At 39.1% G+C, this 14,703-nt stretch overlaps 1 protein-coding gene across 5 annotated transcripts in view; it reads right to left on the minus strand.

The window, feature by feature from the left end:
• Window positions 1–3,595: 3,595 nt before the first annotated feature.
• The window catches only part of ARHGEF7 (Rho guanine nucleotide exchange factor 7), a 123,152-nt gene continuing 112,044 nt past the window's right edge, over window positions 3,596–14,703 (minus strand). For all 5 annotated transcript variants that reach the window (XM_061377752.1, XM_061377753.1, XM_061377757.1 and 2 more), the window contains 3 exons: window positions 9,952–10,051; window positions 9,278–9,332; window positions 3,596–6,744 (listed from right to left, as the gene is read on the minus strand). In XM_061377752.1, the coding sequence (XP_061233736.1) occupies window positions 6,622–6,744; window positions 9,278–9,332; window positions 9,952–10,051 (278 nt within the window). In that variant the 3' untranslated portion in view covers window positions 3,596–6,621. The remainder of the gene's footprint in view (window positions 6,745–9,277; window positions 9,333–9,951; window positions 10,052–14,703) is intronic.

The raw sequence follows: 14,703 nt of genomic DNA on the forward strand, positions 1-14,703 counted from the left end.
CCCCAAGTTTTCACCTCAGTTGGTACCATGCTTCTGGGTTGCATTGTTTTCAGCCCTTTTCACCCCCTTTCCCTCAAATAAATCCTTTCAGTCCAACCTCTCCCAATAGTTAAGGTTTTGAGCAATGACAAACTACTACATGTCTGTCACTTCCCACTTGTTTTCACACTCCAGTTCTTCACAGTATGCACAGCACACAGGACATGCTGCCTTGCCAAAAGCTCACATCAATACTTCCCCTGTTGGGATAACAAGAAAGGGCATTTTCACTGTGGTTTTCTCACCTCAGAGCTCAGCCCCATGTTGTAGATCCCTGTTTCATTTGTCATGTCACCCCCCCAGACTGCCTAATTTATCTGTGTGCAAACCATCTGGTGGCATCCTTTTTGTTTGGAGTGCAGCATGGATGACGACTTGCTACAGGGTGCTCAAACTGGCCTCTAAGAAGCCTCCACCAAGAAGAATCCTCCTGGCACACACCACAGAGGGCTGTGCAGATGAATCCAGCCTTCAGGACAAGTATAATGATTTAGGTAGGAATTACATTTCCTCCTGCCATACATGAGTGCTTCTCACCTTACACAGATCCGAGCTCTTTATCCACAGCCTTGCAGAAGGCAAAACTTCTCATGTTAAATATTCCATGGTGGATGTGCTTGTAACATCTGACCCTCTTATGAGCAGGGAGCCATTCAGAATAAACAGAGTTGTTTTTCTTCTAATCGAAGGTTTCCCTGCTAGCGGGAAATGCACTGAATTGCATTGATGTGTTATTTCTTGCATTGAAATGTTATTTTAGTTTGCTTCCTAATAAAACCCAGTTAATCTGCATTGTTTTAAAGGCACTTCTAAATGGATTCCAATAAACCAGACTGAAAGGGAACAATACCTGGAATACAAATTTTCATACTATGAGTTTTCACTGTCTCCTAAATAAGAGGCATACACCAGGATAAACCATTTCAAGGGACTAAACGGAATTTTCCCTATGAATTGTGTGCTTCCTCTGTCCTGTCAGAACAACTTTCCCTTTTTACAACCTGCAGCAGGCAAATTATGCGGTGTTGATTTGTGCAGCTATCCATAGCAGATACTCAAGTATGCTGTAGTCATTTGATCATTAATGTGTTTTACAGCCCCAAAACTAGACCTGGGAGTATTTCATAGAATCACAGAATAGTTAGGTTGGAAGGGACCTTAAGATCATGTAGTTCCAATTCCCATGCCATGGGGGACACCAAGCCCTCAGAAGTGATGTTCTCCATTCTACCAGAAACCAAGTCTGTAAAATAACAGATTCTTCAATCAGTTTTTTATTACTTTCCCAGAATAATAACAAGTAAATCTGGTCATTATAGTCACCTTTTCCTTCTTTTCCTTCTATGAGTAGGGTTACTCTCAACAACTCAAGATGTGTTGTCTATGCATTCACATCCAGCCACCCAAAACTGAAGAATGTTCTTCCCTTGCAACACCTGTAAAGCTCACCTCCAGCCCTTTGATTCAGCAGGTGAGGTGCAAGATGGGATGTGTTCTTCGTGACACACTTGTCTGTGAACTGCCATATCTCAGAATCAAAACTGCACAGAGTTACAGAGTGAGACATGGCAGCCCATGTCTAAGAACTCCATGTTCAGATAATGCATTTTGTTTCCTCAAATAAACTATCTACTTCTCCAGGTAGTGGTCCCTCACCAGCACTATAGGATAGGAATGGGTAACCCTTTACACTAACATAAAACATGCCCAAGAGCCCATCATATCCTGCAATCCATGTGTCAGGATTCACTGCAGCAGCGAGGCAATGCACAGCAGGGTTCACCTCCTTTATGCCTACCTCACCTTCGTAGTGCCCTTGTAGGACAGCTACGAGGCTGTGCAAGCAGAACCAATGCTGAGGACAATGGTCCTGCACTTGGGTCACAACAACCCCATGGCAACACTACAGGCTTGGGGAAGAGCGGCCAGAAAGCTGCCCCATGGAAAAGGACCTGGGGGTGTTGGTCAGTAGAGGTGCAGGAAAGTGACCTTGCCCTAGCTACCAAAACTTCAGAATGCTTTCTGCCTCAGTGTTCAGATGTGGTTCCATGTATCTGCTGGCTGTCTCACATACCATCTTTACCTTTCTGTTATTATGGAATAAAAAAGCAGGGTCGCTTTCCTGAACCTGTATTTTTAAATGCTTTGCTTCAAGTCCAAGGCTGTCACCACATTCCCCCTCTGCCATGAGGAAAGGGCACGTTGCTCTCTCCCCTTCCCAGCACAGGTAAAACAGCCCTGTATCTTAAAATTTCCAGCAGAAATCATGCTTGTTAAAGCTGATAGTATTGAAAGAGTGCAGTGGATGGAACATGCATTGCACTATCCTAGTGTTTTCTCAACTCAATCTCAGACTGAAGACTTCTTGTGGGAACTGGCAATACTGGTCCCTGCAGCAGTGATGTTTCTCAAGTTCCTCTGCAATTGTCTGCCTTAGACTAAGGCCTGAGATTAAAAGAGCTAGATACCACTAAAGCGAAGTCGTTGCTTAGTTTCACCTCACAATAAACCTGACCCTGTGTTACCTCCCCATTGCACTGTGCTGAAAGAGCCCTCGTGATGCTGAATATACAGGTGCTGCCAGGTCACCCAAGACACAGGGAAGTAGTAAAAAAAAACAAAACAAAAAAACCCCAAACCCATACAAATCCCATACATGTGGCTAGGTCAGATGCTGTGTGAACACTTTCAAATGTGACTGTCTACCTTTGCTCAACACGACAAAAAGTTTGTAATAGACTGTATGTTCTGGAGCTTGAAAAGCAGCTCCAAAACATACAAAAAGCCAACTCCAGTCAGTTATAAAAGCCTATAAAAGTACAAATATTAATAAATTCAGGGAAACCGTGAGTAGTTTCTGACAAAGCAGAAGCTAACACAGTCCCCTGCTGGAAAAACACTGTAAAAACATGCTACTTCTGTATTGCTCCTCTATGTCTACAGCAAACATAGGCTGCTTGACAGGCAAGACATGCCTAACAAAGCCTGAGCAATACACTAAACAGTCTGGGCAATCTCACCAGGGCTACATACAACATCTGACAGGACATTAGGAAAAGGTTCTTAACCAAGGAGATGGTCGGTTACTGGGATTGGCTCCCCTGGGCAGCAGTCATAGCACCTATGATACACACTTATCACAAACTTTAGGCCTATTCAAATAGAACATGCACACAGACAAATATTTTACTTGATTTATGCAGCAATTTGATTTTCTCGTGTTTCTGGCTTCCTTCCCTTTCATTATCTTCTGACTTTGATCTCCTCCATCTCTTGAATTACCCTGTCAGGTCAGGTTCCCAACGAAAAGTGGAAATTCCTCAGTGCAAGATAGTCAAGATCCTCCTCCTCACCTCACGAATCAACCCTTACTTTGTTTTGTTTTCTGGCATCATTTGGCTATATAAAAGACGATGAAAAAGCCCTTTCAGGATGTTGTAACAGCTATTAAATACAGAGGTTACCTGTATGAAAGGACAAAAAAAAAAAAAAAAAGGCAATTTTCCTTCTTAACCTCAGAGCCCACATATTAGATGAAATGTAACACTTCATAGGATAGGGGAAAAAAATCATGGTTTAATTACAACAGTGTAGCATAAACACTTTAGTAGTCGATACCAGGATATTACTGTGACATCTAACCTAACCTTGAGCTCTCCACAAATACCGTAAACAGACACTCTAAAATTCCCTAAATGGCATTAAGAGGTTTGTACAAAGGCAGCTGTTCAGTCTTTAAGATGTCATGACATGGTGAGACAAACACGACACATACATCAGTAAGTACAGAGAAATGTTATGCTACATTTTAGACAGTTCAGAACTGAAAGTGCTTCACATCTATAGGATAAGAAATGGCTTCATCTCCTCATCCCTAAATGATGAGAGCAAAGAAATAACCCTTTAATAGGTTAAATAAACAGTGCCCCATTTATCCATGCTTATATAAAGTTTGCAACAATTCAGAAGGTCCATGATGAAATTTACAATCTATATACAGTATAACAAATTGTCCAAGAAAAGAAGTCCAGATACTCCCTGGTTCCCAAAAGCCTGAAGCTTGTTCTCCGCACTAGAGGCAAAAGCTACCTACAGGATTAGGTGGTTTTCCTTTTTCCTTTTCTTTTTGGTAAAAATCAGTCATCACAATCCACCTTGAATAAGATCAGTCCCTAAAACCCGGGCTGTATTCACCAACTGCTTAATCCCAGTGTTTAAGGCATGTTCATCAGATGTCAGTATAGGGCTACTGTCAGAAATCTTAATAATCACAGGTACTAAGAGTCAGCAGATTTACATAGCAACGCCACTCTTCATAGTATAATGTCAAACAAACTGTTACAATGGAAGCTGTTCCTGAGTTTAAATTCGCTAAAAACTGCTAAGATTAATGTTTTCCTTTTTTACTTCTTCCTCTGCAATGCACGTGCACAACTGAAAAATCAGAATTTGCTTTGAAAAACAGCCCAAATGTCAGAAAATAAAAATGTTAGAAAACTAGAATTATATGGGCATTCCCAAACTTGAATTTAGACAAGATGGCACGAATTTGCAAGGTTTAATATAACTTAGCTTTTAGTAAGAGTATCTTCTAAATATGAAGATAAATATGAACGTCAGTCCACATTTTCACGCAACTGCAAACAACAGAAAAAAGACTTTGGTACCAAGAATCTTCCCAACTTTAAAGTTCTGTGAACGTATGTAACTGATACTGCAGAGATTTTTAGTTTTCTTATCTAGTCTCCTCCTTCAGAATTAGAGGAGGACGTTTTTAAATTGTGGGAACACAAAATACCTAGGAATATATTCGGCTTTTAAAACAGAAACTAATTGTCTATTCAGATAGTTTAGCATCCATTCCACAGAATTGTTTCTCGAGTATGTAATCACTGACATTCTTTCCTACTTAAAAAAAGCTGTTCTTGGCTGAGAAAAGTGGACAGCTTTTAAAAATAGATTTTTCATGAGACTCACAATGTGCATGACAATTCTTACCACCCTAAACATCCTGGCTCCAACTCATTAAAGTTCCTACAAACATTTGCTCAAGTCTGAGCATTAAACTTCACAGGAATTAAAGGGCACTAGAAACTCAGGATGACAAAAAAGTGTGACTCAGGTCTGTGCCATACCTGCACTTCTGACTGTCAACTGAACAAAAGCCCCTTAGAAAATTGCACCATCTGGAGTTTAATCCAAAGTTTGCTGAAATTGGTGAAACACATACAATGAGCTTTAAAGGGATTAGTACTTTAAGTGCTCCAATGGAAGCAGTGATGGTAGCATCTCCTATTTTAAATACAAGAAAGGATTGCAGTAATTGCACCTATCAGACTAGGGAATAAATTTTCATTTATGTATTTTCAAATCTGTCACCAGTGCAAATTAAGAATTACAGTATGATAAAAAAATATCTTATTTCCAGATTTGTTTCCATTTAAATCCTGGTAAGACAGAAACCAGCAACATGCCGAGGAAACAAAGGTGGGGAAAAAATGACTGCTTCCACAGTCTGGGAATTCCAGAGAGTCTTACATAGTGGTATAAAATCAAAGCTTTGAATGAAGTTTGGCCTAGCCCATGTGTCTTGTGCACAAAGGTTAGCTACAATTTAATTGTGACTGTTAAATATAAATAGCAACAATTTATTCACAAAATTCGGGATTAGATTGATTTTTTCTTGCTTTAACAAACTGTATGATCTATTAAATTATCAGCCAGCTGTATGTTTAAGCACAACAATAGAAAATGTAGTACATAAACACCTAAAAATCACAGTCATAAAAAGCAGGCAAGTACATCAGTCTTCGGTGGCCAAAGCACAACAGATTAGTCCAAACAAGTGTACGTGAACACAGATTATGGCCATTAGTTGTGTTAAAAATGGTTTTACTGTCAATAAACAATTTTCTGTATTTTAATACTGTTCTTAAAGAACTGTAAACCCTTTAAAAATGTATGCACAGACATAAATAACAGTGAAGGATTTAAATACAGTGGTCAACAGGAAAAATAGGGCTTTAAATTTGCATGTGTGATCAGTGGGTAATTTGGAACAAATCCATAATTACCCACAAAGAACTCTGACCTTTCTTAGGTAAGAGAGTACTGCCATCACTTCTAACACTTGTGACCATTATAGTAACAAGAGGAAAAAAAAAACAAACCACAACCCCAACACATCCGCCTTGATACATCAATCACATATGCATTCAAAATTACAGATATTTACAAGAAAAATATATATTTAATTAAAAAGCCACTGAAAAACATGGACTTTTAGTCAGGTGCTGCACTTTCTGCAAAATGAGGTAATTTAGATGCAAACAAATTTAGTAGAGTTCAGGATCCACGGTCTCCACACTTAAAAGTACAGATTGCTTCAGTAAATGGCTTGACTGTTTCTTATGTTCAGAGCAAGAAATCACTAGATCCAGTTAAATCCTGTTTTGTAGTGCTCTTGATGCAACACTGACTAATGTCAGAAGGCTTCCAGCTCAGCTTTACAACTGGTCTTCCAATAGAAAGGAAAAGGGGGGGGAGGGGAGAGAGGGAAGAAGGAAAAAGGAAAAAAAATAGTTATAAGTTGGTTTCATCCCAAGATGGATCATTCATGTTCTTTAGAACTTTTCTGACAAGTTTCTCCAAGTCCTTGCGAGCTCTTTGTTCTTCTTCTAATGATTTCTTCATCTTCTTGTTATCCTGTTTAACAGAACAGAAATATTACTGGTCTGGTTTTGGCTGGTTCTCAACAGCTGTTTTCTGACCACACATACACTGTCAATTACAAATTCTGAAGGCTCTTCTCAGTAAGACTGCTATTAGCTGTTCAAAACCAAAGCCTTTGGTTAAAAATTCGTTAAGTTACACAGAGTTACTTAACACAACTAAAACCATCAAATGGAAACTGAGCTACTTTCTGTTTATACTTAGGGGTCCTTTATAATGCAGGTGCTAGTAACAGATGGCCAATAATCTTGAATTCTTTTACTCAAATGTGATCAATGAAGAGTAGAATATATTTGTTGTTAATGGACAAGGGAAATGAAGCAATTAGGAGAATAAATATCCCCTCTGAGAACCTCCTGTGATTATAACTAGTTTCACAAACCCAGAAAAAGCTTCTTAAAACTTAATGCAAATTAACTTGCTTCATTAGGAAAGTGAACAGTTGAAGAATTATCTTGAAAACCATTATGTTCTCTGGGAAGTATTTTGTGACTCAATTTTAAACGAGGGAGATGACTACCAGCAGTCTAAGAGGAGCCAGAATTTCAGCAACCACCACAACCACTCCACATGTATACTAACAAGTCAGTTCTCAGTATTTAATGCCACTGGGTAATACTGAAATACCCTGAACAACAGAACCATAAGGATGTCACTGACCAAACCACACTAATGCTTACATTGTTTAATCCTGCACAGGCCAAGGTGATGCTGGTAGCAGTAAGGAAGCAACCAGATGGCAAGACTACACTATATTAAGGCCCCAAGAAAACAAGATGGGTTGTTAACAAGCACACATCTGCAATCCAGAGATCCCACTGAACTCCTATCAGCTGTCATTTACAGACATTTCTAGATCAACAGCAGCCACTTCATTAACTCCATTCCCTCCTAAAGTCTATTGAGAAACTCAAACTTCTTGCTTTTCTCGTGGGTACAGGCTTAATTTCTTTTCATTTATGATTTATTCAGCACCAGTTCAGCACTGCACTATTCAAGTGTAGTGCCTGTGGAGCAACAGCTATTAATAACCTACAGAAGCTGCAACGGGAGGGATCCCACTTTGCCTGCACACAACCAGTGCACTATGTACTCCCAGAGAGCCTTTATCCGTAAAGCCCTTGGTCACTCGGGACCTTCCCAGATCGCAGATTTTTTTCTGCCACTTCTCCAATTAGCAACGTAACAGCAAAAGACTAATAACTGCCTCAAAGCTGATATTCCTGATAAATTAACTAAGGCTTTAATGGGTTTTGGCTTTGAAAGATGTGAGATTCTGAAGACACCATCTATTTGGAAAGACACCAGAAAAAGAGAGCTGCTGCTTGAGGGTCAGGACAAGGTGACTTTTTGTTTACAGTCACACTGAGATTGGTGGGGCCCCAGAGAGGCAGCATATTTATCTCCTGTGCAAACGCAACTAGGCCACAAGAATGTCAGTGGGTTATTATTGCTGCTTGTACTGCATGAATAGTATTTTTAAAAGACTCAAATGTGCATTAAACCTGGGCTATACATGCTTTACATGTTGAAAACAGCAGAATTTAGGTATTCAAGACATCAACTGTACTATTTCAAGGAACACGCACAATGTCCTTAGAAACAGTGGGCACGCTTACAGATGGGCAAAGAAATTAGATTCATGTTTATAGCCAAAAACCTAGAGTAATCTGAATACAAATCTATTTTACATTAACACAGGAGAACTTATCCATCTTCCTAAGTCAGAGCTGTTAAGGTCAGTTAGCAAATTCATGCATTGGAAAGTGAGGATAATTCAGCACCTTTTAGCCTATACATTATAAGCAGCATTAATATGGTTTGAACAGTTTGTGTGACCTGACAAGAAAAAGATAATTTTTAAACACCTAATTTGGGTACTTAAAACAAACTTAAAACATCAGCTACAGCTTCCATACCAGCAACTCGGGTGAGATCCTCCATAATTTCCCCATGTGACAAAGCATCACCCTACACTAACCTGAAGGTTTCATTTAAAAAAGGCCATGTGGTAAGACACTGAAAAGGACTCTCATCTCTGGAAATCAGAGGTTTTAAGAACTGATTTGTAGGAAGTGTTCAGGTTACTGAAAGACCTAAACAGATCCAGACATTTGTATTACTGAAAAGATACATTTTAGAGCAAATGCTATTTCTCTATGAGCTTATTTTGCTGGTGATACAGCAGATCTGAATTTGCTTAACACTTTCAACATTTCACAAGCTGTAACAGCCAAGCATAAATGAAACTGAGCTTAGTAAGTCACCTCAGAGAGAGGACACTTGATGCTATTCTCAAAGGTTGCTGCTCCAAGAACTGGTAACAGCTACAATAAAGGGTACTTTTTGTCAAATTGTCAAATTGGTATGTTTTACTTTTAAACATGAATCTAGTCCAAAATTCAAGTTCATTCTTGTCAATCAACTTAAAAGCCGTATTTATTTTTATAATAAGCCTTACATCTTTCCATTCTCCCTGTTGCTATAATTGTAGCAAGTTACCAACCTGTCTTAACTCCTGTACTTCATCCTTTAATGCATATACTGTGTCAACAAGGCTTCTAAAATGGAAAAAAAAAAAGAGGATGATCTGTTATAACAATTTTCAGAAATATAAATTTAAATCTATTATCAGACAAAACTACTGAAATGAAATGCATTAAAAACCCCTCAGCTAACAGCCGATTTTAAACTTGTGTTAAAAAAAAGATCTCTTATCCTGATTTATATTCAGGAAGATAATGGCCTGTTACCAGCTTGTGACAAGATATACCTCTCAAGCACATATGGACCTATACTGGTTTCTGAATTACAGCTTTCTGTAAAGGAACTGCATTTCATTTTCAACAGAAAACTTACCCCCAAAAATTAGAATGATGCCATATGCTAACTAGATGACACCATCTTAATATTGAAATCCAACAGCATTTGGAAAAATTATTTACAAATGAAATGTATCACTTACTGGCACAAAAGGAATGAGCTGCATAGTACATAAAAAGAAACCAGACTACAAGAACTTAAGGCCAACCGCACTTAAAAGACTGGCAGCATACTCCAAAACACTCTGTTCCCTACAACAAATATACCATACACACACTAGTATAATGGGAGATGGGAGGAGGAAGAAAAGTGCAAAGTTTATTAGTTTAATCCACCATTCATTAAATGTTCTCTTACTTCTCTTCTATAACAGTCTGACCATTACTTTTAGTTTCTTCTACAATAATTTTTTCTTCTTCTGGAAGCAGGACTTGAGGAGCTGATTCTTTACGGGAACCTGTTGTAAAAATAAATTACATAATGAGCAACTCACAAATACTGCTGGGGCATTTTAAAGATGATTATTTCATACACTGCATGATACACCTACATGACCAAGGTGTATCACTTTCCATTTTCCCCTTCCCTCCACATACACAAGTTACCAACACATTTTTTTACATTTGAAACCACAGCCTTGCAACAACAACAAATTGTCTGACATTCCTATTCCGCTGCTGCTACTGTCATCATCTGTCACTGATGGGCAAGCTACACTGGTCAACAAACAGTGCACCATTCAATTATCAGTAGAAATACCCACCACAGCTGACTCAAAGAGATAGGTATGCTTAAGTAATAGCAATTCAAGCCCCAAGGACAGATTCTGATCTCACACTGATACAAATCCAAGAAGTAATTCCACTCTCAACCAGTTACTCTATCAGTAAGGAGCAGAACTGTGGTATCAAATGATAGTGATGTAAGGAACAAAAAGTTAAAACCCCTTCCCTGAAACACTATGAACAACACACTTGTGTGTGTGTGCACACATATACATACACATACACTTACAAATAGCCTTTTAGTCCTATTATAAATTCCTACCCGGTGCAATACATACTTCGTATTTAATGCTTTTAAAAGCAATTAATGGTTTGACAAAACCTCAAAACATTCCAACCTCTTCAAAACATTTTCCACGCTAACTACAATTTATAAGATCAAGATAAAACATATAGAATCTAAGAAAGTAGCTCTGAATAGAAAAATCTACAGCTCAGAGATGTGCAGAGATTCATACATACATGAAGTATGTAGTCTAGAAATGTTATTTAATTAGGCTGCAACAAATCACAAGCTTTTTTTTAAGGAAGATCTGTAAGTAAATTGCTAAGTATTTGTTCAGAATTGAAGCACGGCAGATAAGGTATTAAAATTCTTGCATATTTTAACAAAGATATCAGTTTTAACGAGCAAGGTACACTTGCCTACCAGTTCATTGTGATGAATCTTCATTAACCAGGAATGTCTAAAGTCTAGTACAGTCTGAACTGATAACTAGGTACTACAGGGTACACGCCTGTCAGGAGAAATTATTTAGCTCTTGTGGAACAGCTGCTTTGTGGCGTTTTGTTTGCTTGGGTTTTTATGCTTCATGATAAAAACCATAACCTAAACACACAAAAAATGAAAGAAATCAAGCTCACTGAAAAGTACTAACTTCCCTAACAGCTGCAATCTGGAGTTCTGAACAGTGGGCTTGTAGGGACTGTAGTTTAATAATATGTGTTAAGCTATTTCAGCTATTTCAGCAAACAACAACGAACATACTTTAATGAAGGAAACTGTTTCCTTAAGCTGGCAGTAAAGATCTAACATATCAGTATGACATGGTCAAAATTTTATGGAATAGCAGCAAGTGCAGATTTGAGAACAGAATCTTGTCCTTGAAAGCTGTTCATCTTATAGAATGAAGAAATATTTTAAAGGTTAATACCCTTCCACTCCCACTTATTTTCTAGGAACAACCTATAAAACAAGCACACCCGATCTCTGTATAGAGCTCAAGGACATTTCCCTGTTTGCACTTGTCAATCTCTAATCATGAAAAGTTGTCTTATGTTTGTTTCAGTTAACTGGTCACCGTTCTGCTTTATTAGCCTGGAAGGTAACACACAACACCCAGCTAAATGTTATTTCAGGAGTGAGTTGGCAGCAGCGGCTACCATTTTGGGTCTTTGTAGCAACAAGGAGGAACTCAGCCCAGCATGTGCTGACGGAGACGCTGACCAAAGCGAGAGAACTGCCACAAGTTTCTCACTCATGGCTCCCTTCAACCAAATCGAGCTGCATATTATGTTTAGCACTGTATAGAGCTGCGTTCAAACGTCTTTGCGTGGTCAGAGTAACATAGGTCCTTGTGAAACAAAAACAGCAGGGAGCAGACAGCTTTAAAAAAAAGTCTCAGCTGTAGAGTTATATACACACATGCATGTAAGAGAGATGTCTACACCAGCGCATCTTCCCATATGTACAGCATAGCACTAAGCCAACACTTAGTACTACTGAGACATAAAATGCAGTTTCATTAGAAACAGTGTTCACCAACATTATACATAGAAGGAGACCGACCACAAAGCACATGTACACACACAATGCAAAACTGCTGCTGTGAACACTGACCTTCCTGTGCCACGAAACATTAACTATTGTGGAATTCAGGATATCACAAGTTTCACTCTCACCTTCATTGCTCCAATACCCTCAGTCATACAACTTTTTTCTCAGAACCCTCACTGCTCTTACACCTTGTCCTTATTCACCTCCTCTCGCTTCTTTTATCTTAGTTTGCTTTTTATGAGTTTTGGTGGGGTTTTTTGTTTGTTGTGGATTTTTTCCCTCAAACCTCACAGCACTTGCTAAGTATCAAAGGTACAAACCCACAGCCCATCTATTCTGCAACAAAGGACCCTGTCATTAGATGGGTAGGAAGCGACTTCCCTGCTTTTCTGTATCAGTTACACCAGATGTTTTTCCTTTTTTTTTTTTTTTTAAGACACATTTTCTGACAATTATCTCTCTACAAGGAAATCTGAGAGTCACCTCATAACTGGCACTCAGCAATATTCCCTAAACCATACTTTGTGTCTTCACCTGGTTCTTAATACCTGGCTCTTTATGTCTATTCTCTATGTGACCATCTCTCTCCTGAAAAGTTTACAAGCTACAGCTTTATGACATGGGGCGTGTTGTGTTCTAGCACAGTGGGTATTTCACACAGAGTTATACTAACAGGATGGAAGGAAAGTTCCTGCAACTTAAATAATCCTAGGCACCTCCTTGAGATGTATTCCACGTTTTTATGAAGTAGGACAGAAGAATCAGAAGTTACTTCAGTTTGCTCTACCTGCCATTCCTCATTCCTAAGCGTTCAAGTTTCATGCTGAATTTTATTCCGAGTCACCATTCTCTCATTCCAAATCAAACCGGCCAACAGACAACATTTGAATTGACCTCCAGCAACCCTGGCCCTCAATCACACTGAGAAAATACAACCAAAAGTACTTGTTAAAAAAAAAAAAAAAAGACCTCCAAAAGCTGTACAAAACAGGGCTTAATTTTGCTTCCTTTTCCTTTTCTTGTAGGGTATTGGGAGAATTAAGGTGGATGAGAGAAGATGTTTGCCAAACCCAGACGATTGCTTCAAAAATTAGCAGACAAAAGTTAAGGCTGAGTAAATAGCCACAACTTTTCAATGGGGAACTCCTAAATCCATGGTATTTGAAAAATGGTCCCACTGTTTTAGAAGTCTGGTGCGTATTTATGGCAAAACAACTGACCACTATGATCAAGATTCAAGCAAGTTTCCATCAGTTAGATTCCATCAAGAAAATAAAGGTTTCAATATTACTACCTCCCAATCCTAGAATGGAGAATGAAGAACTACAATGCTTTTTGCCAACACCATACCTTAAATTACTGGTTTAGCAAATTTAGCCTCCAAAGTAAAACAAATAATAGCACAGCCCATCTGCCATTCAGACCAGGGCTAAAGACCTTAGCAACACCCACTGCGTAATGCAATTCAACACCTGAGATACCAGAACAGGCCTGTGAGTAACAGCCCCCTGCTTTTAGTTTCCAGTGTCCAGATCTTCCCAGACTAATCCATCAGCCAAGCCAGCAAGCAATTCTGAGCATTTCTAGAAAAAAAAAAAAAAAAGCTGAAACCTGCTCGGATATTTAGGTGGCTGAAAGACTTCATGACAGAAGCTCACTTTCTATCTGTCTGGAATCAGTGGAACATAACTCCTAGCCCTGCAGGGAAGGAGGAGTTTCTTCCCAGTGGGAAGAAACTAAAGATCAGGTTGAATGCCGCAGAGGTTCTCAGTGACTAACTGCACAACCCCAGCTTTTAATCACTCTCCTCCAAAGAGAATGTGACATCTTAAGAGAAATGGCTGATATGGTGCCGTGCTGTTGCAGACAGAAGCCAGGCTTCAGAAGGAGCTGTACTGGTAATCCATCTGGTCCCTTGTTCTGAAGCATTAAGCAGACACATGTAAAGAGAGTTCAGAAGTTTTGCACAGATCTTAACACACCAGACAGGAGGGAAGCAGGATGAAAAGGGGGATGACATTCAGATACCTTTTTGCTTTAACCAGATATTAAGTCTCTACCTATGTTCAAAGACCTTGTCTGTCCAGGAACCATTTAAGCCAAGAGTAAAATGTAGGTGGCTATTCATATCGCCTTCTTAAAGCAGCTAACCTCAGGGCCTCAGTGAAAAGCCAGTCAATCCAGAATAGGGCTCCTTCCTCCAGCCGGCCTTATGGAAAATGCTTAACTGAGGTACTTTCACAAAGAGTTTACATTCTTCCAGCAACTGTGAGGGTCCTAATTCAAGCTATGGAAGTTAGATGTATGGTGATGCTGGTTAACTTAAAGAAATGCATGGCACAATCTGTGGCCATTGCCAGTGATTCTGTTGCACAGCTTTTAAGTATTGCTGTTTTCTTCATTTTTTCATTCCTTACTCGTGATTAGGAGAGGTTAGGAGGGGAACAAGGCACAATAAAGGTCAAAAATTAGAAACAGTACTTGTAAATGCACAATTCTGGCTTTCACTTTACTAGGCTCTCTTCATAAGCTAAGAAGCTCTTTGAA

This window comes from Neopsephotus bourkii, unplaced genomic scaffold (genome assembly GCF_033783945.1).
Source record: "Neopsephotus bourkii isolate Nb327-2 ecotype Australia unplaced genomic scaffold, CSIRO-AGI_Nbou_v1 NB_1760, whole genome shotgun sequence".
Classification (NCBI taxonomy): Eukaryota; Metazoa; Chordata; class Aves; order Psittaciformes; family Psittacidae; genus Neopsephotus; species Neopsephotus bourkii.